At 44.9% G+C, this 22852-nt stretch overlaps 3 protein-coding genes and 1 non-coding gene across 11 annotated transcripts in view; 1 reads left to right on the top strand and 3 right to left on the bottom strand.

Annotated features, from left to right (window-relative positions):
- Window positions 1–2447, bottom strand: part of LOC102894468 (25-hydroxyvitamin D-1 alpha hydroxylase, mitochondrial) — a 6626-nt gene extending 4179 nt beyond the window's left edge. The window contains exons 1-2 of the mRNA XM_006908970.3: window positions 1346–2447; window positions 547–737 (exon numbers count right to left, since the gene is read on the bottom strand). Of these exons, the coding sequence (XP_006909032.1) occupies window positions 547–737; window positions 1346–1540 (386 nt within the window). The 5' untranslated portion in view covers window positions 1541–2447. The remainder of the gene's footprint in view (window positions 1–546; window positions 738–1345) is intronic.
- Window positions 2448–2650: 203 nt separating this feature from the next.
- Window positions 2651–6160, bottom strand: METTL1 (methyltransferase like 1). Of its 4 annotated transcripts, none has more exons than XM_006908974.3 (7): window positions 6009–6160; window positions 4893–5047; window positions 3787–3971; window positions 3582–3695; window positions 3341–3442; window positions 3064–3183; window positions 2651–2956 (listed from the first exon to the last, which is right to left on the bottom strand). In XM_006908974.3, the coding sequence occupies exons 2-7, from the start codon at window positions 5026–5028 to the stop codon at window positions 2813–2815; spliced, it is 801 nt and encodes a 266-aa protein (XP_006909036.1). In that variant the 5' UTR covers window positions 5029–5047; window positions 6009–6160; the 3' UTR covers window positions 2651–2812. The 4 variants fall into 4 exon arrangements, with proteins under 4 accessions (XP_006909036.1, XP_006909034.1, XP_015442512.1 ...); XM_006908972.3 differs by lacking the exon at window positions 6009–6160 and adding an exon at window positions 5731–5885; XM_015587026.2 differs by lacking the exon at window positions 6009–6160 and adding an exon at window positions 5588–5868.
- Window positions 6161–6296: 136 nt separating this feature from the next.
- EEF1AKMT3 (EEF1A lysine methyltransferase 3) lies at window positions 6297–22539 on the top strand. 5 transcript variants are annotated; one of them, XM_015587023.2, is made up of 9 exons: window positions 6297–6600; window positions 6713–6824; window positions 11558–11924; window positions 13563–13815; window positions 14032–14205; window positions 15269–15397; window positions 16157–16279; window positions 19975–20062; window positions 21941–22539. In XM_015587023.2, the coding sequence occupies exons 1-9, from the start codon at window positions 6424–6426 to the stop codon at window positions 22345–22347; spliced, it is 1830 nt and encodes a 609-aa protein (XP_015442509.1). In that variant the 5' UTR covers window positions 6297–6423; the 3' UTR covers window positions 22348–22539. The 5 variants fall into 5 exon arrangements, with proteins under 5 accessions (XP_015442509.1, XP_015442510.1, XP_024900476.1 ...); XM_015587024.2 differs by having other exon boundaries at window positions 6297–6480; XM_025044706.1 differs by having other exon boundaries at window positions 6356–6476.
- TRNAV-AAC lies at window positions 10691–10763 on the bottom strand. The gene has a single exon. It is a non-coding gene; the product is annotated as a tRNA-Val (tRNA).
- Window positions 22540–22852: the final 313 nt, after the last annotated feature.

Below are 22852 nucleotides of genomic sequence, written 5' to 3' on the forward strand. Positions count from 1 at the left end.
GGGAGGCGGCGGAGCCTCTGCCATTCTTCGCCTTCCCTGCGGGGGTGCGGAGAGGGGGCCCATCAGGGTAGATGGAGGTGTGTGGAGACTGTTCAATGGGGCTGGCTGCACTGGAGAAAGGAGCGTTCGGCTTGGGTGGCCAGGAGAAGGATTGTTTGCTCCCTCAGGGTACAGAAACTTGCCCTGCCTGCGCCTGCTTTTCATCCCCCTTTCTTATTACTCATTTCCTGCCCCAGAGGGGCCTAGGTTCCTAAGTAAGCTGAGTTACAGAATCTTATATTCCATCTATATCCTGGTACCCTAGCCCCTCCTGCTGGTTTCCAAGATTCTGGCCCCAAAAGATAAGGACATGAGTAGGAGTGGTAGGGTGGTGGTTGAGGGCTGGGTTCTACCTGAGCTTGGGTGAAACAGAAGGTTGGGAGCCCCTATTTGCCAAATGTTAGGGGACACGGCCGACCTTCCTTCGTACTCCCAGGCTGTCTCCACACCCGCCACAGTAGAGGGACACAGTGGGGCATCTGGGCTTTGTGGCTAGAGAGAACTCACGCGGTGAGCAGTCCGCAAGCTCGGTGGCAGCGTCGACGGTGCTCAGCCCACGGCGAGAAGCTGCAGCGCTCGGGTCGGGGCCCCTCCTGTCGCAGCAGCTGTTCAATGAGTGTAGGGGCTGCCACATACACCGAGCGCACCTTCCCGAAGCTCGCCAACCACACTGGCCCAAAGCGTGTGGCCCCCAGCACCTGGGAGAATGGGCGCAGTGGACACTGGAGACCCGGACAAAGGACTCCCAGCTTGGGCTTTGAAAGAGGGAGCCTCTGCTCGCAAGCTCCCAGCTAGTGCATGGCCCTGATGCTGCAAATCCCTCCTCCTCTTTCCCCCACTTTCCATTTCTAGGAAGTTTATGTGTTATGCACAAAACGGAGTAACTGAGTAAAGCAGACATTCAAGACTGCTCTTTGGTCACCTGGGCTGAACCAGGTGGAGAAATCCCTAAAGGTTCCTCATGTGGACTATGCATCTCAAGACAAGCCGCCACTGAAATGTATAGGAGGGCATGTAGCTTTAAGCACAACGTACTGAATACACTGGGAAGGAACTGTGCATTTCTGCCTCCCGCGCGCTTGTCCTGGACCCACCTGGCTTCCAGACTTCTGCACAGTGAGGTGCTTTTCGAGCACACTCCTCTGCTCGGTGTGGGGATGGACTCCGTACCCTTGAAGCCACAGCCCCGATCCCAGTTTTTTTTTCCATAATTCATGGGCATTCATTCCTACTGGCCCTCTCTCCTCCGTTCTGCACTAATTTGTTTCCCCAGCATTCAGTCCCATGAACAGCGGTCTCCCTCTACCTGCAGCTCGTGTAGCCGTGACAGCCCCCCTTTGCAGAAAAGTTCAGCAAGGAAGCTGGGTGTGGAGGGTCCTGGGATGTCTGCCAAGCTTCGTGGCGCTGAGTCGGAGCCTCTGGAGCCCAGTGAGGCGCCCAGCTCAAGAGCACAGTGGACGCGATGGAACACCCTGGAGGCGAGCTTGAGGGTCTGGGTCATGGTTTGGTTCAGGGAAATACAGCAGTCCTGAGCATCTTGCCTGCGCCCCTATTTAACCCTTGGGCGAGACAGTGGCGACGCCCCCTCTCTAGGCTATTCATCCAATCCTCTCTCCTGAGTGTTCTGTGCTGGGGATTAGCACCCAGGAACAGTAGGCGGGGCTGGGGCTGCCTTTGCAGCTCCTTTGGGTCTCATGTTGCAATGACCCTCTAGGGAAGGGGAGGGCTGCCTCAGTTTCTCCTCCTGGGCCAGTGCCTTAGGCCAGCAGCCTAAAGATCTCTTCCTGAGAAAGGCTATTTAGTGAGACTTAGGTGACCAAGATAGTCTGTCCCTGTTATTGCCATCACTTCCCCGGGAGCCAGGCCCCTAGGGCCCATCCTCAGGAATTCCTCATTCTCCAGCACCTCCTAGAAGGGAAGCCTGGAAGAGCCACAGCTGTAGCCATTCCCATATTCTTGGCTCATCAGGCAGCACCTTAGCTGCATGTGAGCAGAATTTTCAGGCATTACCAAACCTCCCTCTCTCCCTGTACCGGACACTGAACAGAAGGCAGGTGAGTTAATCAGAATGGCTCCTGGAGCCTTCATCTTTGTTCTTTGTGTGTGTGTGTGGTGGGGGGGAGGAGGGTCTTTTAGGTCAACAAACTCTGTCCTAGCCTTGGGAATTTGGGGTTTGAGGAGCAAAAATGAAGGAACTTTTTGCAAATTAGAAAAGTTCAGAGATTTCTCTGGATTGTTGGACAGACAAAGGGTTGAGGGCTCTGAATCTCCAGCTGACTCCGTCTCCTTTGGGGGGCTTTCTAGTCAGCAGCCCCTTTCCATTTTTAGCCTCAGAATCCTCCCCAGTTTGGCTCTCTGATCCTCACTCCCTCTCCCCATCCCCATCAGACTGTGCCACCTTTGAAGTTCTGGAATGGAAGGTAAACACGAAAAAGGAGAGGGTCTCCACCCCCACACCCTCTCTGAGACGCACAGATTCCCCAGGTCAAGTCTTAGGAAAAGAGGGAATGGGAGGAGGCACAGGATACACTCTACCCTTCCCTGAGAAATAGCAGCATGGGCATGTGCATATGTATAGGTTATCCCCAGGACTACAAAGTACACACAAGTGGATAGGTGACTGGAGCCTTGCAGGCAGTTTAGATGGACAGTGGAGAACTGCATTCCTCACTCCAGCTGAGTAGAGATCCTAGAGGGAGATGGGAATATTAAGGGAGAGCAAGACCCCACACCCTCTCAAATATCCCTTCTGGTCCAAGGTCTTCAGGCCTTCTCAATCAGCTTCTTCTGCTTTGTGCTGGCAGTGGAGGGGCAGGAAGGTGAGAAGTGACAGGGGTAGTTGTGAAAACCAGGATTCTGTGCTGGGTAGTTCTCCAACTTCTTTGAGATTGTTGCCTCTCAGCCCCAGCAGTCTCAGCTGAAAAGGTTCAGAGAGGTTGATCTTTCTGGTCCCTGAAAAATGGAGCCCAGCTAAGGTAAGGTAAGCAGTCAGTGACCAGGAGGGGAGGGATTGGGGGTCATTGCCTGGAGGGCGGGATCTTGTATTCTTCGGAAGATGGCTGGGAAATTCTTCCCTCCATTGCGTAGAACTTTCTTTCCTTCCTCGGTTGAGGTGCCCAGATGTCCCACAATGGGGTCTTCACTCTGAGAAAAGGGTTCAATAAGTCCTTGCCCACCCTTCAGATTGCCCATGGCCCTGAGACTCCCATCCATCCTATTGCACTGAGCTGGGTTCAGAGAATACAGAACCACTCTGGAAAGGGCCTGCATCTTCACAATTTCCCTTAGACTCTCAACTCACCAGCTCCTCCAGAGGCACACGCTCAAATAGTGGGTGTCCTTCGAAATGGGTGCACATCCAGTTGTGTAGCTCTAGCACATCAGTTATGGTATATACCAGCCCCTGCATAGGCAAAATTACTCTAGACAGGGGACTGCATATAACTGAACAGCGAGATGATAAGATGCATCCCCCACTGAATTCTTAGTGAAGGTCCCTGAATAGGCCATTCGCCCCATCCTCCTTTCCATTCCCAACTCACCCCAACTCTCAGCACGTAGGCATATTCTGCCAGCAGTGTAGGACTGATGATTCGCCACTTGTGCTTCGTCCGCTTGAAATGTGGGTCAGGGAAGAGGAAGAACATCTTTGTCAGCTGTGAGATAGACACACATGGACTGGTTGTAAGAGCCTGGCCTCCATGTCCCATCTGCCTACCAGCCTAACCCACCAGGGCCCCTCCCCACCTGGCCCTTGCGGAAGAAGTTAGGAAGGTGTTTCATGGCATTGCTACGGAGACAGGCGATGTTCTGGAAGCCGCCTCCAGGAGCTGCTCGTAGTGCCCGAATTCGGTCTTGCACATAGTCTGAGACCTTCACCCGGATCTCTAGACCCAGAATCAGCGTGTCTGGGAACAGCGGTGACAGTTCCACTGGATACAAAAATAGGAATGGAATTATTAAAGTCATACTTGCAGGAATTGCCAAGGGGTCCACCTAGGAAAGGAAGACTCAATCTGCAACTACCAAAATCAGAAATGGCAAGCATGGAGAGATAGAGACCTATATAGATGGTTCAGTGCTGAAGAAGAGGGCTGGGGGAGATCCAAAAACTGTCACCAGGACTGGAAATGGTAGGGCCTGGGAATACGTGTACAACTAAAGTGCTTTAGTGTTTTTAGACATTTTCACATTCAATCTTCTTAACACTCTGTAGTAAATCGTGACAATGAGGAAAACTGAGGGTCAGAAATGCCCAAGGTCATAGAGCTAAGAAGAGACAGAACCAGGACTTGAACCAAAGTTTTCTGCCACCAAGTACCATGCTCTTCCTCTTGTCATGCTGTTATCTCTATGGGAAAATTTAAAAATAGAGAAATGGCCTAGCAAGCCTGGCTAGGGCAATATAGACAATATAAGAACTCAAAAACAGGGGAGTGGAGCAAAAGAAATATGTTCTGGTGAGGAAGGGGTGGGAGGGAGGGAGTGGTAGAATCCCAGAGACAGTTCAGGATCACTGGCCACAGTGGCTAATCTCTGACGCTTGTGCTGACCAGCTCACTGACCCGGCACCTGGCAGGTGAAATGGCTCACGCAGTGACTGGGGCCAGGTGCGAGGCCAGACAGGGCAACCCAAGTGCTAAGAGGCATCTAAGGCAGTCTCCTCCCTTCTCCAGGGCAAAGGCCACAGACCCAGAGTAGAGAGAAGGTGGAGGTTCTCCACACTGATGTCACAGCACCAGTGTCTGGTCCGAAGGGGAAAGGCCAGTTATGGCCCCCACTAAACCTGCTGAGACAGCAGAACCTAGATATTGCCTCTCCTTGCCCCAGAGAAAGGGCCAGAAGAATGTTACCTAACAGGCCACCATAGCCACAGCCTATGTCTGCAAACTCCACTTGGGCTTGAGCTCTCTTTTCTTTCTTATCCTTTGGGTCATCATGGCTCTGATTTTGAGCGAAGAACTCTGGATATAACTCAGACCAATCCATCTCCTCTGGCTTCACAGGACTATTGGAGAGAAGACGTGAGAAACATGAGAAGGCTGGTCATACCATTGCAAAAGTGGTACTACGTGTGTGGGTGGATGGGTAAGGGTGGAAAGCAGATGGGAGGGTTTCCCAAAAATTCTGCAACAGTGGGCCCTTTGGCCTCTAGGAGACACAATGGAAACCCCCTTAACCCCCAGTGTGAATCATAGGCCCATCAGGAGTCCCATGATTGCTGATCTGCCTATCTTCATTTCTAGGGGTTGATGTGACTCTCCTCTATGGGGCACAAGTTCCCCTTTCCCCAGAGATTGGCTGCCTGAGGCACTGGGACCTTCCTCTGTTTATGTGCTCTGTGCGAAGAGGGAGTAAAGTGAGGGCGGGACTGGGTGTACGTTTGTCTTTTTATGAAATCTGACAAAGGAAACCGAAAGATGGAAAAGGCATTCTGCTATCATCACTCTAGTCTTTAACAATTTTTTCCTCCCAAACTTGCACCGCTACCCAGACTTTGGGCAGAACGCCACGCCCCCTTCCAACCAGCCAACTCCCGCTAACTCACCCCCCAAACTGACGTCACCCAGCAGATCCTCCCGGGTTTATCTTTAACCCTGCCTGCAGTCCCAGCACAATCGCTCTCCGCGGCTGCTCCGGGCTGTCCTGAGAATGCCGCTCTCCTATCTTCCCCCTGCCCGGCTCACTCACTAGCGCAGCGTATGGTCCGCCATGGGGTTGGAGTGAGCACGTTGCCGATAGTAACGCTTCTGCGGCTGCGGAGCCTCGGCTCCTGCGGGGGCTCCCGCCATGATCCCCAGCCCCGCGTTTCTCCACCGAACCCACGTGGAGACCAAGGGCCGCGGCGCAGGTTAATGACGCAGCCAGGCACTTTGTGAGCAGACCCCGCCCCTTAAAGACCCAAGACTGACTTCACCTGGGCTGGGCGGGGAGGACGGGAGGGGCGAGCACTGGGGTAGCCTTCGCACCTCAAGTCTGTAACTGGGCTAGCAAGGCCAGAGCCGGCACCCAGCCTCTTTCCTTAGCCTGTGTGGTGGGCCTGTTCTGGGTTACCATCCTGGTTGCAGGCACCCATACACCCCGCAGGTAAGAGGGGTCTGGGGACCCCACTTCCTATGGTAGAGATAGAATCAATCCTCGCTCCGCTCTCCTTTCTCCCAGTCTCCGACCAGTCTGCCGGGTCTAACCCGCACGCGCGAGTCCCATCGGGTATACGCTGGAGAACGGCAGGAGGGGCAGCTCCTCATTCCACCTCCAGGAAGTCAAACTGGAGGAAGGAGGGCAAACTCGGGGAGGCGGGGCTCGGTGCCACGGGGCAGCCGAGAAGGCCGCCGTCCCCCAACCCCCATCCCGCTCCAGATCCAGGATCCCAGCGCTGGCCGGATGGCCGACCTCCGTCCAGATCCTGCATGCGAGCCGGAATCGGTGTTCCCACGGGAGGTTGGGCTTTTCGCCGACTCTTATTCTGAGAAGAGCCGGTTCTGTTTCTGTGGGCACGTGCTGAGCATCACGCAGAACTTCGGGTCCCGCCTCGGGGTGGCAGCGCGCGTGTGGGAAGCGGTGAGAAGTGGGGGAGTCTGGGCGAGAGTCCGCGGGACGTCCAGACCCCGGACTCTCTTCCCATATGGAGCCATCCCCACGACAGTCTTTTTTCTTCTTTTTTCTCCTATAGGCTCTGAGCCTGTGCAACTATTTCGAAAGTCAAAATGTAGATTTCCGAGGCAAGAAAGTGATCGAACTGGGCGCGGGGACGGGCATCGTGGGGATCTTGGCAGCGCTGCAGGGTGCGTGAGCTTTGCGGCGGAACGGGCTTGGGGGGACGGGGTTATTGAGAAATTGTCACTTCCTGGATTCTTGGGACCAGTTCAGTAGCTTCTTTTTAATAAACTTTTTTTTTTTTTTTTTGCCTACTTTTGTGTGCCAGGCAGCAATCATAGGTTGTCAAAGCACCCAAGGTGGTTGATTTGGGCGCAGGATATAAAAACCAGGCAGGTCTTAGCAGAAGGAATTTTTTTCTACCATTTTCCTTTTTGTGATTTCATGGACAATGTTTTGCTTTGGACATGGTCTTCTGTCAAGATGTATATTTGGGGACACCTTGTAGGGGATGTAATCTGTTGTTTTAAACCTCATGAGTGCTTTATTAATTTGTTATTAATATATTTTAGATAGTTTAGATTTTGATTGCTTGGGAGAAAACTTAAGAGTTTCCGAGGGTTAGGGTGTGTTTTGTGGGAAGTAGGGTTGAAATTAGGCACCACAGACTTGGGAAATGAAAGGTAAGGAAAACTTTGCTTCACTTTTATCAAGAACCAAAAACTGCAAAGGAAACAGTTCCTTGATTTATAATCGTAATGGCAGGCAAAACCTCATACTAAAAATACTTATTTAAAAACACTTATGATGTCGTCTCCCCAGAAATGCAAATTAACATGTGCTTGTTCAGAGGGACACAACTAGGTCACATTCAGAGAAGTCTTCTCAGAAGCACGCATTCATTCTACTGATTCAACCAACATATATTTGGAGTCCCCTATATGCCAAGAAACATGCTAGGTATTAGAATACAATGAGTGAGACAGATTTCCTCTCCCCAAGGAGCTCATGGTCTAGGGGAGAAGACTGGAAAGATGTTACTGTACCTCTTCTCACCATCTGTAGTTCAGACCACTGCCATCTCTTCCCTGAATTTTCACTAGCATCTTCAAGATTCCCCATGGGGAAGTTTGGCATGCCTACATTCGAGTTTGTGACCTTCTCCTACCTTCCCCATCTCAGCTTCCTCATTTCAGTGAATCAAACCACCATCTGCCCAGTGAGAAAACTAGACATCACCTGTGACAAGTCCCTTTTTCTCATCCCCATATCCATTATTCAAGTCCTATTGGTTTTGTCTCCTAAAAATCCTTTAAATCTCATGTTTTTCCATTGACACTGACAGCTCCCCAGTCTATGCCACCACCATTACTTGCCTAGACTGCTATAGCTAGTCAAACTGGTCTTTCTGCTTTAATTTCTTGTCCCCACCTAGACCTCTGCCCCCACCTAGCAGGTAGAGTGATCTTTTCAGAATGCAACTGTAATCACTTCCCATCCCCATCTTTCGGTAGCTTCTTGTTGCTTTCAGGATAGAACCATCACGTTTTAGCATGGCCTCCAAGACCCTGCCTCCCTCTAGCTTCTTTCTGTGCCCTCCCTCCTTTTCCTATATGCCTTGTGCTACCTATTGCTCTTCTGTCAGTTCTTCAAGCCTGTCTTGATGTTCCCTTCCTTGGAGCCTTCATACAGGCTGTACTCTGTGTCTGAAATCCTTGTACTATCTGGTTAATACATATGCATCCTTTAGCATTCAGCTCAAACATCACTTCCAAGGGAAGGCCTCCTTGATACTGCCACACACCCAGGCTAGCTTAGGCCCTCCTATTATATACACAACTCAGCTGACTGGTTTCATTTTAAATTTGTTACTAACCTCGGGTCCATCCCTAAGTACTGCCCAGCTAGCCTATTATATCTCCCCATTCACTTATTCTGTTCTTCTAAACATCTAATTCTTGCCTTCTTACTCTTCAAACCTCCAAATGCCTCCTCCTCTATCTTCACCCTCAGCTGATGACTTTGTTTCTTATCTCTTCCAATTATTTCTATTTTCTCATATAAAACGTCCACATGTTCCTACCACAATGTATACTCACCTAATTGCATCTGGATCTGTATGTGCTGCCTTCTCTCTTGTTAACCATGGTTGAATGCACTGTGCTGCCAGCTAAAGTCAAGCCCTCCACTTGTCAGGAGCCACCAAACCTTCTCATCTACTCAAAGATATTGTTCCAGTAAATATCTCCCCTTCCCCATCTCTCCTGCATTATCAATTTTTCCTTCTCTCTGGATCACTCTCTGTATGTGTGTATGGTGTATATAATGCACATAAATACACTGTAATTTCTCCTCTCTCAGAAAAAACTCTAGTTTCTGCATCCCTCCAGGTACTACCCTATTTTCTCTCCTATACAACAAAACTCAAAAGCCTTAATATTTACTGTCTTAGTGCCTCTCTTCCTATTCTTTACTCAATCCATTCTAATCAAAATCCCCCACTCCCCAACACACACCATGCCCCTTCCACCCCAGTTGCTCTAGTCAAGGCTATTGTTCCAAAAAGTTGAGTTTCATTCCCAACTCCACATTGTTAAACACATGGGTCAATTATGAACCTGTCTTGTCTGGCAGTGTTTGACATTCCCTTCTTGCAACATTGATTTTGGTTTCCAGGGCTCCACACCTCAGGTTTCTGCCCACCTCTGGGGCACTCTTTTCCATTCTCCTTTCTTGGTTCCTTATCATCTTCACAACTGAAAATTTGAGTGCCCCAGGACTCAGGAGCAGTGCTGTGCATGAGCCCTTCTGTTTTCTGTCTACACTCACTCCCAAGCAATCCCATCACCTCATGGATTTAAATGCCATTTCTATGCTGATGACTCTCTGATGGCCCATTTCTACCTCCAGACTTGTTTGTGTAACCTCCTGCTACTCAGTATCTTCTTGCACTTGTCTGATGGACATCTCAAACTTAATGTGACCAGAAATGAACTCATAATCTTCCTGTCCAATGCTGCTCCTCCTGCAGCCTTCTCTATCTAAATAAAAGGCAATTCGGTCTTCTAGTTGGTCATGCCAAACATCTTGGTGACAGCCTCAACCCTCTTTCTCTCTCTAATATATCATATCTAATCTGTCAGCAAATCCTATTGAGTCTACCTTCAAAATATATTCAGGATCTGACCACTTCTTAGACATTGCTACTGCTTTGGTTCAAACTACCATCATCTCTCACGGGGGTCATTGTAGCCACCTCCTAACTGGTCTCTTTGCTTCAGACCTTGCCCCTCTACAGTCTTTTCTCATCCCAGCAGTCAGAAGAATCCTTGAAAAGCATAAGTTAGTGTATGTCATTCTTCCATTTAAAATTTTCTAATAGCTTCCTATTTCACCCAACTAAAAGCCAAATTTCTCAGTCTCCTGACAAAGCCCTGGTTAGGATCTGGCCCCTATTCTCATTTCTCTCACTCTGCTCCAGCCACTGGGCTTCCTGCTATTTCTCAGGCCTGCCAGGCACACTCCTGCCTCAAGGTCTTTGCACTTACTGGTCCCTCATTGGGTATGTTTTAGCATGAAAGATCCACATGGTTTGTTCCATCACTTCCTTCAGGTATTTGACCAAACATATCTGCTTAGTAAGGCTTTCCCTAACCATCCGATTTAAAATTACATTCCCTGCCTGTCCCTCAAGCGGTTCTTATCCTCTTTCTCTGTTGATGCTTCACCAGAGTAATTTATTACCCCTGACATACAGTGTATTTTAGATGTTTTGTTTGTTTTCTGTTTCTTACCACTAGACTGTAAGCTCCATGAGCAGAGGAATTCTCATCTAATTGATTTACTACTGTATTCTCAGCACCTGGCATTGAGGCATATAATAAATATTAATGAATGAATGAATTTTTTTTAAAATTTATTATTGTTTATGCCTACAGAACCTATTCTTCCTAGGTGGTCTCCCATCCAAGTACTAACCAGGCCCAACGCTGCTTAGCTTTCACGATCAGACATCAGGCTTGTTCAGGGTGGCATGGCCATAGACAATGGACCATGGCTCCACTGCGACACGAACCCAAGACCTTCTACGTGTTAAGCAGACGTGCTAACCACTACACTATGGAACCACATTCATGAATGAATTTTTAGTACATCCTGTTTCTATAATGGTCATCATGATTATGATTAAAGAGTTTTGTAGTACCTAGTGTGTCTCTACCTCTAGAATAAAACTCAAGGAAGGCTGAGGTTTTGTCTTGCTCACCACTATATCTCCAGAACTTAGTTGGTGCTCAGTACATGTATTTATGACAGGAATGAGATGCTAATCTGATCATCTTCACTCCTTACTTCTCCCTTTAAAACCTATTGCCCTCAAAATCAAGCCTGAATCTCCTTAGCATGTTATAATCATTTTTCTCTTTATTCTCATGACACTTTTCTCTTTCCATCTATATTCTCTAAGATCCAGCCTTCCTTGAATATGCCATATTTTCTCACCACCAGACAGTTGTACTCTGTTCTCTGCTTGGAAAACTCCACCTGACTAACTCCTACTTGTCCTTTTTAAGGCTCACTGAGGTCATGTCATATGGTAAGTTTTCCAGCACCCTGAAGGTTGGTCTGTGTCAGTAGGGGGCAGTTTAGTGCTGCCTAGGCTTCTGCTGACATGTGATTATTGTGTTTCGGGCAGAGAGGTTGAAGATTAGCTCAGAGAGAATGTTGATGTTGTAGAATGTAGAGTAATGAGAATGACAGTGCGTAAAATGGAGGTTAGGGCAACTAAAAACCAAAGTATGGACTTTGGGCTATCAAGACATTTTCTTCTAGGCCCTGAGGTATCTGGATCTTCTGGGCAGGAGCCAAGCAAGACCTGGGTTGGTCCCTCTGACTTGCATTTCTCTTCCTTCCTCTTTCTCAGGGGGGGATGTTACCATCACTGACCTACCCCTGGCCTTAGAACAGATCCAGGGCAACGTCCAGGCCAATGTGCCAGCTGGAGGCCGGGCCCAGGTCCGCGCCTTGTCCTGGGGGATTGACCAGCATGTCTTCCCTGGGGACTATGACTTGGTGCTGGGGGCTGACATCGTGTACCAGGAGCCTACCTTCCCACTGCTGCTGGGGACCCTCCAACACCTGTGCGGTCCTCATGGCACCATCTATCTGGCCTCCAAGATGAGAGAGGAACACCGGACAGAGAGCTTCTTTCAGCATCTCCTGCCCCAGCATTTCCAACTGGAGCTGGCCCAGCGAGATGAGGATGAGAATGTCAACATCTATAGGGCCAGGTACAGGGAACCAAGACCTGCTTGATGTCACCCTTCTGCTCTTCTGAACTCCTTGTTCTAATGAAGGAACTGCCATATCTCCAAAGCCAGAAACTTAAGGACCAAAAAGGAGGGATTTCTCTTGCCTCTTTCTTCCTTTCCTCTTAGTTCCCTTAGATATGCTTGCACAGGTGCAAGGAGGTGCCTGCTTGCTAGGAAACCTAGAGCCCTGGCAATACTGGATTAGAGCACAAAGGAAGTTCTCAGCTTCTATTCTCAGCAGAGGAAGATGGGAGGGTATCCAGGGTTTTTAGGGGAAGGGGAGGTAAATGGGATGTGAGAGCAGTGGCTGCAGAGAGACTGTATTTGATCACTTCTAGTCCTGAGGTTGTCTTTTTGATACAGAATAGATTTTTATTTTTATTTTTTTTGCCAGATTCTACTGGATTTTTTTTTAAAGGGAAAGAAACATGAGCATTAAAGATCTCTTCTGCATCTAAAGAACTCAGGCTTTTGTTGAGGGGCTGGGAAGGAAAGAGCCTCAGACTACCCACTTCAAGCTTTTAGTGATAGTTGGGTAGGACCATGGCTGTAACTGGATCAAATCCTTCCAGGTCCAAAACTGGGGATAGGTAAAGCTGGGGATAGGTAGCAGAGCTGTCCTTGGACTGTAGCTTCTTCATCCTTTTTGGAGTTGGGGCCCTGATCACTAAGAACTAGATTCTTCTTTTTATTTTTCTTTAGGCTTCCAATCCCTGTCGGTCCTTCTTTCCTAATGTGTTATGGCTTCACCTCTTTTCTCACTGTAGTATCTCTGGTTGGGGCTCTCCTTACTTACACCCTGGGCCACATAGCACCTCCTCTGGACTCCTGGCCGGCAAGTCTTGTGACCTTCCAAAATCAGTTCTGATTAGCTTTTGCCACTGCCTCCAGAAGCAAGAATAAGCTCCTCTGCTTAGTACTCAGTCTATCCCATGTGATCTCAAATTACCCTATACATCATTTCCTACTGGTTTCCAACATGTATTGCATCCTTGAGCCAAATTACAGAAGGTCTATTCTTTGTTCCTTAAATCCATACCAAGATTTCCTGATTTATTGCTTCATTCTTTTTGATGATTTCCTCTCTGGAAGAGCTATTTCTACTTGTTAAAATCTTCATTACTCTTAGCCTGTTTCCTGAAAAAAGCTTTTTCTGAGCCTCCTATTTGGATATAATTTCTTTCTTTCTTGACACCCTTTAACTGTGTTCATCTTATGGGACTTAACTTGTGTGGTCATGTCTGCTCCCTATTTTCTCACTGTTAGATTACCTTGGAGGGTAGGGCTGTTATTTACTTATCTCTAATTCCCTGAAGCCTAGCACAATTACTGGTGCGCCATAGGTGTTCAGCAAATATTTTGCTCATTCAGCAAATATTTATTGGGTTTATTGAAGGACTGCACCCCTACCTCCCTAGGATAGCTCTGGCAATTTTCTGAACCAACACCTACCTCACGATTTTGTCTTGAGTCATAAGTGGATAATGATTATGAAAGCGCATTGGAAATAAACGAAGTATTACTGCATTTCTTGTATTGTTATTTTGTGATGACTTTGTCTCATGGTTTTCTGTTTTAACTATGGGGGGTAATTCTGTCCTGAAATGTCTCGGTAAGCCAAATAGGGAAGGCGAGTGTGCTCCCTCCGACCAGCAGGTGGCCCTATCCTTGTTTGGAGCGTTTAAGTGGAGAAGTTTGGCCCTGCCGCCACGCCGTAGGCCTGTGGCCTCACCAGTGCGCCTGCCGGCTACCGTGTGTGGCAGTCTGGGTGATGTCGCTGCTGCGGTCGCTGCGCCTCTACCTGGCCGCGCAGACCAGGAACTGCCCGGTGAGGGGTCTTGGTCCTGACACCGTCCTGCCCTCTTTGCAGGTCTCCCGTGCGGCCCCTACCTTCGATCCCTTTTCTACTCCATGCCACCTTTCCCCCACCTCATTGTTCCTTCGCGGTCCAACCCCCGCACGCTGCCTTTCCCCCACCCGCCGGGACCCACCCTCTCCTAAGGTCGGCTCCAGGCCGACGTGCTTTTCACCTCTGGAGCGCCTCGCTGCGTTTTGATTAGTTTCCCTTTCTTGTTATTCCCTCCAGGCGGGGGCCCTTCTGTTTCAGTCGCTTCAGCCATGGCACACATTTCACGCTGGGCCCTGGCTGTCCTCCTCAGTCTCCAGCAAGGAGCTCCTCATGAAGCTGCGGCGAAAAACGGGCTATTCCTTTGTAAACTGCAAGAAAGCTCTGGAGACTTGTGGCGGGGATCTCAAACAGGTGTGAGGGAGGAGGGAGGAGGGGGCACGGGGGCAGGTACTAGAGTCCCATCTCAGTCTCTTAGGGGAGATCTCGCCAGGGAGCATAGAAGTCAGACCTGCTGTCGCGTTGACTTACAACGGCAGACCTCTAGATAGGAGTCTCACGTAAATGACACTCTCGGCCTTTGACTGTCTTATTTAGGAGCATTTGACTTAGGATCCGGGGTTAACAAACCCAATTCCATGCAACACTGTTAGGCTGTTTCCTGCTGTTTAGAGCTGAAAGGGCTTGTGTGAGCTCTGGAGTCAGATGGACCAGGACTTAAATCGCGGTGCCTTTATACTAACCCCTGTGACCTTGTATTGTAGGACTGGGAGGCGAATTCCCCAGAGTGAGGATTCAAGTCTGACACACAGAGGGTTCTTGACTGCACACAGGAAAGAATTCAAGCACAGGCCAGGGAAACAAAAGGAAAGTTTATTAGAGAAGGAATAAAGTTCCACAGACAGACCGGGTCTCCTCTCAAAGAGAATGAGAGAGAGACTCCCACGCCCATTGTCCAAGGAATTCATTTTAAATGTTTTCCTTTCCAGGTATGGGTATGCAGCGTTAAAGGCATGGGGAAATTGTTAGTAAACTCATCAGGAATCTTCCTGTCGGTTTCCTGTGGTCTATCTATATGCTGATCAGCCAGATTCCTGTGTCTAGCAGCACAGTAGCAAGCTCTGAAGGCAATCTGGTTTAATATTGAGTCAATGTGTGTAGTTTTCATGCCTCTTTCCTATATTACTAGGATACCTTACGTAATCTTTCAGAATTGCATTGTTCTTGTATATATAGTGAATACTATTATTTACCTCATAAGGTTGTTGTGAAGATTAAACTTACCCAAAGTACCAGGCACAGTGCCTCGTATTTGGCATTTAGTGATAGGCTGCCAGTAAATGATAGATTACTTCAGTTTCTATTAAGGGATTGAGGGGAAGCAGAAAGAGTCAAGGGACCTGGACATATTTTAGAGCACCGTTCAGTTCTAAATTCTGTGACTTTGTCATCTGTTCTTTTTCTTTTCAATACATAGGCAGAGAGCTGGCTCCATGAGCAGGCCCAGAAGGAGGGCTGGAGCAAAGCTGCCAAGCTTCATGGAAGGAAGACTAAAGAAGGCCTGATTGGGTTGCTACAGGAAGGAAGCACGACTGTGTTAGTAGAGGTGAATTGTCCGAATTCTAGATACTAGGAACAGCTATCCCTTCAATATAAGGATTTGTGGTAGACTCTTAAAGAAGAGGTGTTTGAGAGCCACAAAAGGTAGTCGAATTAAACCCTTGAGATCACAGTTATTAGCTGAGGCTTTCTTTAAGTATAGAAATGCACATGTATGTTGACGAGAAAAGGCCTACCTGTCCAGAATGTTACTCCTAAATGTGACTCTAGTGTCGCTTTACACCTTGTCATGGATTCTTTCCTGGAACAGTTAGATTTTAAAGCTAGGAATTATATTAATTAGATGATAGAGAATAGCTGTTTTAGAGGTTTTGGGGGCTACAATTGTTAGAGAATCAGTTATGGGTTAGAGTGAGATTAGGGTAGATGAGAGTTTAGATTGAGAGAATGAGAAAAATAAACTGATAGCAAAAGTGGTTTGTAGTTAGGTAAGCTGGAGAATGAGGTGGTTATGGCATGCAGCCACAGGTAAGTGGCGAATTTATAGTGAGTCCTTTGGGGACATGGAACTATCTTCTGAATGCATAGGTCATTGCTAACTCATGGACACAGTAGGAATCACTTTATTCAATTTCTGGCCTCAAGCTAGGAGAGGAACTGCAGCTTTAAAATTCTGGGGTCATTTATTTCTCTTTTGAATCTCCAGTTTTTTTCTATCAAGACTTTGGTTTACTCTTCAACCTTAAAGTACTTTTGGAAACTATCAATAAACAGCTTTTACAGCAACATCAATTTGTTCCTACAGGTAAACTGTGAGACAGATTTTGTTTCCAGAAATCTAAAATTTCAACAGTTGGTCCAGCAAGTAGCCCTTGGAACCATATTGCATTGCCAGAGCCTAAAAAGTCAACTCTCCACGTATAGTAAAGTGAGTCTCCAATACGTTGTTTCCAACATGCTGGATTTGTTCCCCGCCGTCCCATTTAGGGTCTTTTCTGTTCTCTTGTTTTCAGACATTTTCATGTTTCACTCCCTTACTTTTTTCTCTGCTTAAATGCTATCTCTTTGGAGAGGCATACCTTTCCTTCTATGGTTCTGTCCCCGTATTTTACTTCATTAAAAAATGTTTTGTTATAGTGTTTATATATTATATTTTTATTTGTTAATATGTTGTCTGTCTTCCCTGATGGAACACAAGCTTCATGTCTTTACACTGCTGAGTCTCTGATTAAAGAGAAGTGGGTCCAGCATTTGGTTGAGACTCAGTAAATCTATATTGAATGAATGAATGAATGAATGAATGCCAGTGGAGTGGAGTCAGTCAAATCAGGTGCAGATTTGTATTAACAAATCTAGACTGGCCTGAGGAAAGGATTCCTTAATAAAGATATTAGAGAAGGCATAATTTAGGAGGCTAGCATATTTTTGTCCATAGAAGGATTAAGGAAGGAATTATATCCGTTTACCTTCAATTCAACCTTATTGTCAAGGCAAAAATGAAGCAATTACTTACACTTTTTTTGTGTGTGTTTTTCTCTTCCTGTTTATCTTTTGAGGTCTCCCGTGGTGAATGTTGTTACTAGCATTAAATAGCCATATTATATGGAAAACTATGTTGAGATTAATTTTAGATTGTATTTAGTAGATGAGTCACTTAAACTAGAAATTCTAATCTTGACTTTGGCCTTAACTCTATTTGTAACCTGGAACCATTCGCTTACTTTACTGTGCTTCTGTTTCATTATCTTTAACTTTGGTTCCTTTTAGCTTTATTTCTTTTTTTTCCTCCTTTTGGTCTGTAGTTTAACTTTTATTTTGAGAAAAATTCAAACTTACAGAAAAGTTGCTAGTAAACTACTGTAAACTACAGTGGGCTTTTATCCAGAGTCACTATTTATTAATATTTTGCCTTATTTACTTTATCAGTTTTTGTATACATATTATTACAATTATTTTTATCCTTTTATGAATATGATGCAAACATCAGGACCCTTTATCCCTTTAGCTTGTATCTCCTAAAAAAGAGGACATTCTCATATAACCACAGTACAGTAATCACATTCAGGAATTTTCACATTGCTAAAACTTTTTAATTTACATGCTATACAATGCATATTCATATTTTGCCAACATACATTTTTTTCTTTTGATCCAGGATCCAATCCAGTATCATGTGTTGCGTTTAGTTGTCATGTCTGTTTAGTCTCCTTTCTTTGTCTCTCAGCCTCGTTGTCTTTCATTACATTGACATTTTTTTTTAATTCTCCCCCCTCCTACTTCCACTCCTGACCTACGGATGTTGCCGTCGCCGCTTAAGAACTGGATCTCTGAAGGCGGGGCATCTCCTCTCATGTGCTCTCGGCACATACCGGGGCCTGGCACACCCAGGGGGCCTAGTGCACCCGGAATATGGCCTGTGGCTCCAATGGGGCTCGAACCCAGGTCCTTCTGTATGTAAAGCAGACGTGCTAACCACTATTCTATGGAATCACCCTATATTGACATTTTTGAAGAGTACAGGACAGTTTTGTAGAATGTCATTCAAGTTGGGTTTGTGTGATGTTTCTTCATAATTAGAATATGGATTTTGTAGGAATAGTAAATTATCCTGTATTTTCCTTAGAACATCACATCAGGAGGCACATAATAACTGTTGGTCCCATTATTGATGTTAATTTTAATCTCTTGGTTAAGGCAGTATCTGTCAAGTTTTTCCACTGTAAAGTTACCATGTTCCTCTTTGTAATTAACAGATAATCTGGATGGGAGATTCTTTGAGATTGTGTAAACGTCAAGTTCCCCCCAAAATTTTGCCTAATGGTTTCAGCATCCATCAATGATTCTTGGCAGGATCCGTTATTTCTACAATATTTGCAAAATGGTTATTTTTCTCTCATAATTTAAAAAAATATATTAGTTTTATTAGTTGACTTTTTTATTTAGTGATTTATTTAGTACCAACATCGACTTATGGATTCTTATTTCATACAGTAAGTTACAGTTCATTGTATAATCCATTGTTCATTTTGATACTCAAATTATCCCCGGTTTTGGCTAGTGCAGGCGAGCCTGTATAAGCTGGCTCCATTGTCCTTTGATATATCCTCATTATTTTCTGAGTATTTCTTTACTTTTTGGCATATAAGATATTCTGGACTCATACTTTCCTTGCCCCAACCATGGAATTGTTTATTTCTCTAAGGAATTATGATCCTTTTTAGTGGGGGAATGGTTTTCAGAAACCAAGATTTGGGCATTAGGTATGCTTATTTCTATTAAGATGTCATTGCTGCTCCGCTCTTTTAGAGAGAGTGTATGTGTGTGTGCGTGTGTGTGTTTCAGTTCTAGTCCTACACCACAGGGTTCTTCTTTTTTTTCCCCATTCTATCTTTATCTTCCTTCTCTCATAGTAAGTACACTAGCTCCTAACAACTTTAGTATGTTTATACTTATTTAGCCAATATTACAATACACATTAAATTGTTTCAGAGTTACTATACCCTATGGCTGCAAATAACAAACCTACTAAGGAGTTCAAGGTTTCTTTGATGTTCTTTTGTTTTTATATTGAAGTAATGTCAAAGGACTGTACTGGAAGTTACTTGGATTAGTTTTTTTATCCCTTCTGTGAGGTTTTGTTACTTATTTGAAATACAGTTAGAGTTTATGCTTCTGTTTAGTCAATTTTCATTTTCACCCTGAATCCTTGTTAATTTAATTTTTGAATGTGTAACATATTAGCAAGGTTCTGAAAGTTAAAACTATAGTAGACACACACAAGCCTTACTCCCTTTTTTCTCCCTTCTACCCCATTTCCTATTCACTCCTGTGCATAACCAACTTCATTGGTTTCTGCTTATCCTTTATGTCATTTTGCAAAAATAAGCATACTATATAAATATTTCTTTTTTTATGTTCTGTAGAATTTTTAGAAATTTTATTTTTACTTAATTTTATTTTTTTATTTTTTATATAGACATTTCTTACACAAGTGGTGGTATAATTTGTACATATTCTTTTAATTTGCTTTTTTTTTTCACTTAATAATATATTCTGGAAATTATAACAGCTCATGGAGCTCACCTGTTTTCTTTTTTCCAGCTGCATAGTATTCCACTGTATGGCTGGCTGTGCTATGATTTATTCAACCAGTCCTCTCTTATGTTTGGGCATTTAGGCTCTTTATAATATTTTACAGTTAGAAAATGCATAGCTTTGTGCATGTGTATGCTCATATTGTTGCAAGTGTATTGTCAGGATAAATTCCTAGAAATAGGATAATAGGGTCAAAGGTTAAAAATATATGTAGTTTTGTTAGCTATTGTCCAATTCCCCTCCTTTGGATTTGTACCATTTTGCATTCCTACCAATAATCTGCAAACCTTTTTAGCTTTAAATTTTTATGACTGTGTGAAATATTGTTCCTGATTTTAGGAAACTACATTCTAAGAAGTTAGGCCAGAGGATAGGAGTGGGGTGGAATTGGGGGTGGTGTAGTGATAGAATAATCATTTTCCAAGAAATAGTTTTTTTTTTTGTTTTTTGATAATTTGAATATTACAGAACTGATTTATGTTTTGTGTTTGTGTGTGTGTGTGTGCACGCGCGTGTGTGTGCACTTAGGGCTTTTTGAATTCCTCTGAGCTCTCTGAACTTCCTGCTGGGCCTGAGAGAGAAGGCTGTCTCAAGGATCAGCTGGCCTTAGCAATTGGTAAGTATTTGTAAGAATTCCGGAAACTGGAAATTAAGAACTGGATCTTGTAGTATCTTTAGTATTCCTCCAAATCTAGATCAAGAATTGTAAGCTCATGCGCCTACAAGGGTCATGTAATATGAATGTGCGAAGTGGGTTGTGTGTTAGATATTAGGAAACAGTAGGACTCTGAAAAGCTCATACTTTGCTGAAGTGAATGAACTATTACTAAGCTCTATCCAGTTGTTAACTTGGGGAAAATTGGGTTCCAGTGTTGTCAGAATTTTTAAATTCCTTTGAAAGAATTTAGATTTGTATTAAAAAAATCTCAGTTTTTGGCTGTTTGTAACTAATCAAAAATATTTCAACACTCTGCAGATGTCACTGCAGATATCTGTTGACCAAACAAAGCATGTCATTAGGCAGAGATAGCATTTTAACTTTCAGCTGACTGCTACTCTGTACACTATAGAGGAAACAGTATATCAAAGGTCATTTCACCTTCTTTATAAAGGGTCCAGGAAAATTTAGGGGCATCTTTTTTAGGAATTTAACCTTTTATAAACATCTGATCCTGAATTTGTGAAGGTACAGTCTTTCAGATCCCACTGGCTATAGGAACCATATCTGGATTATTGTGGTGGGACTAGTGGGGATTTTGCCTTCTTCCTGTATGTCCTTGATGGGGCGGGGAGGAGTAAGCCTGAGGTTTAAGTTTGCTGGGAATTTATTGCTCATTTGATTTTTCCAGTCAAGGCATCAATTTTAAGTTTTTATCAGATCATCTTGAAGTATGTATAATGTTTCAGTGAGTCATGGATGTGAAACCAGACAGCCAGCTGTGTATGGGACTTATTAAGAAATTCTGGAAGAACTGGGTGTTTTAGCCTTGTCAGTTTCTCAGAATTATCTGTTGGGTAGATGCTTTGAGCTGTTTTTAAGCTTCTTTCTGGTTTCTGGATACTCCACTTTTAGACATAACCATGGCTAATGCAGGGATATTTATCTAGACCCCTTTGTTTATTCTCCTACCCATTCCTGCCTTTTGGCTTATTTGGACTTCTGTTAGTGGGGAGAGCATCCCAAGGGAAAGGGGAAAGCTAGAATTCGTTCTCATAAACACCTACGAAAATTTGACCTTTTTGGGGGGGGGAATGAGAGGAAGTTGAAGCCATCAGATGTCATGAGATTTTGGATTTTCTGGGGCTTTTTAGTTGTGGACTTTTCCCTGATAACAGTGGATGATCAGGAGTTGTCTTTGTCAGTTGTGGTATTTGGGAGAAACTAATTTGGTGGTGAAAAACAATTGCATTGGAGTCAGATGTGAGTATTAATTCTGGCTTTGCCACGTATTAGCTATGTAACCTTACACAGGTTACTTAAGCTGTCTAAGCCAAAGTTTAATAATAATAACCAGCATTTGAGTGCTCATTATGTGCCAAATACTGTAATAAATGCTTTTACATATATTATTTGTTTCTTCTAATAACCCTGCTTTCAGGTTATTGTAAGCGGTATCATCTGCATTTTACAGATGAAGAAATTAAGGCTTGATAAATTAGTAAATGGGGTTATACCATTAAGTCATATGCCTCAGATCATATTGTTTGTAAGAGACAGAGCTGAGACCTGAGTCCAGAGTCTGTGTGACAACATAGCCTATGTTTTTAAACATAGTGTGCCTGGCACGTACTTGGTGCTGCATAAAGGTACTCTCCATTCCCCTTGCGCATACCTTTGACTCTGTAAATTGAAAATAATATTTCCTTCTTATAGCATATCTACAGTGTAAATGCAGAGGACTGTCTCCCAAACTTGGCCACTTCTGTGCATATTTTGGAACTACCAAAGGCATCATATTCTGGAAGGATGTTTTTTGTTTTTGCTTTTTTATAGGGAAACTGGGAGAAAACATGATTCTTAAACGAGCTGCATGGGTGAAGGTGCCAGCTGGGTTCTATGTTGGCTCTTATGTCCATGGAGCAACACACAGTCCCTCGCTCCACAACCTGGTGCTGGGGAAATATGGGGCCCTGGTCATCTGCGAGACGTCTGAGCAGACAGCAAACCTCGAAGACCTTGGTCGCCGCCTTGGGCAGCACGTGGTGGGCATGGCCCCACTCTCTGTTGGCTCCCTGGACGATGAGCCTGGAGGCGAGGCCGAAACCAAGATGCTGTCCCAACCATACTTGCTGGATCCCTCTATCACGTTGGGACAGTATGTGCAGCCCCAGGGGGTATCTGTAGTAGACTTTGTGCGATTTGAATGTGGAGAAGGAGAAGAGGCAGCAGAGGCTGAATAGACTCCAGAGACTTGGCCCAGGAGGAAATGTTTATTCTTAGTTCTGGACATTATTATAAAAAGTTATTTCCTAAGCCTCTTCAAACCCAGAATGTTTTTTATTTGAGTTTGTAATGAAATTATACTTCAAGGATAAAGTTATTAAATAACATTGTTACATAATAAAGAGTAGTCTTTTTTCTTGTTTGCGTAATGCTAGGTTTAGCTTTTTTGTGTATTTCTTGTGACACATTTTAGAAAACAACAGGTGGGCCTAATTGAAGTGACTGACAGAGTCTGAGAGAACAGGCATCAACAGTTGTGCTGCTTCTCCTTTCAACATAGATTTATTATGGTGTCCTTAATAATTCTAACTCATTCTATCGTTTTTCTCCTATGACATGGAACTCTCTTGTTTTGTTTTTGCTTTGTGATGCTTTGGACTATGCTTCCACCCTGGAACTTCCCAGTTATATCACTCCTGCCACGTGGATTTCTTTGGAATTGTTGACTCAAACAGAGTTGTC

Source organism: Pteropus alecto, unplaced genomic scaffold, assembly GCF_000325575.1.
Source record: "Pteropus alecto unplaced genomic scaffold, ASM32557v1 scaffold433, whole genome shotgun sequence".
Classification (NCBI taxonomy): domain Eukaryota; kingdom Metazoa; phylum Chordata; class Mammalia; order Chiroptera; family Pteropodidae; genus Pteropus; species Pteropus alecto.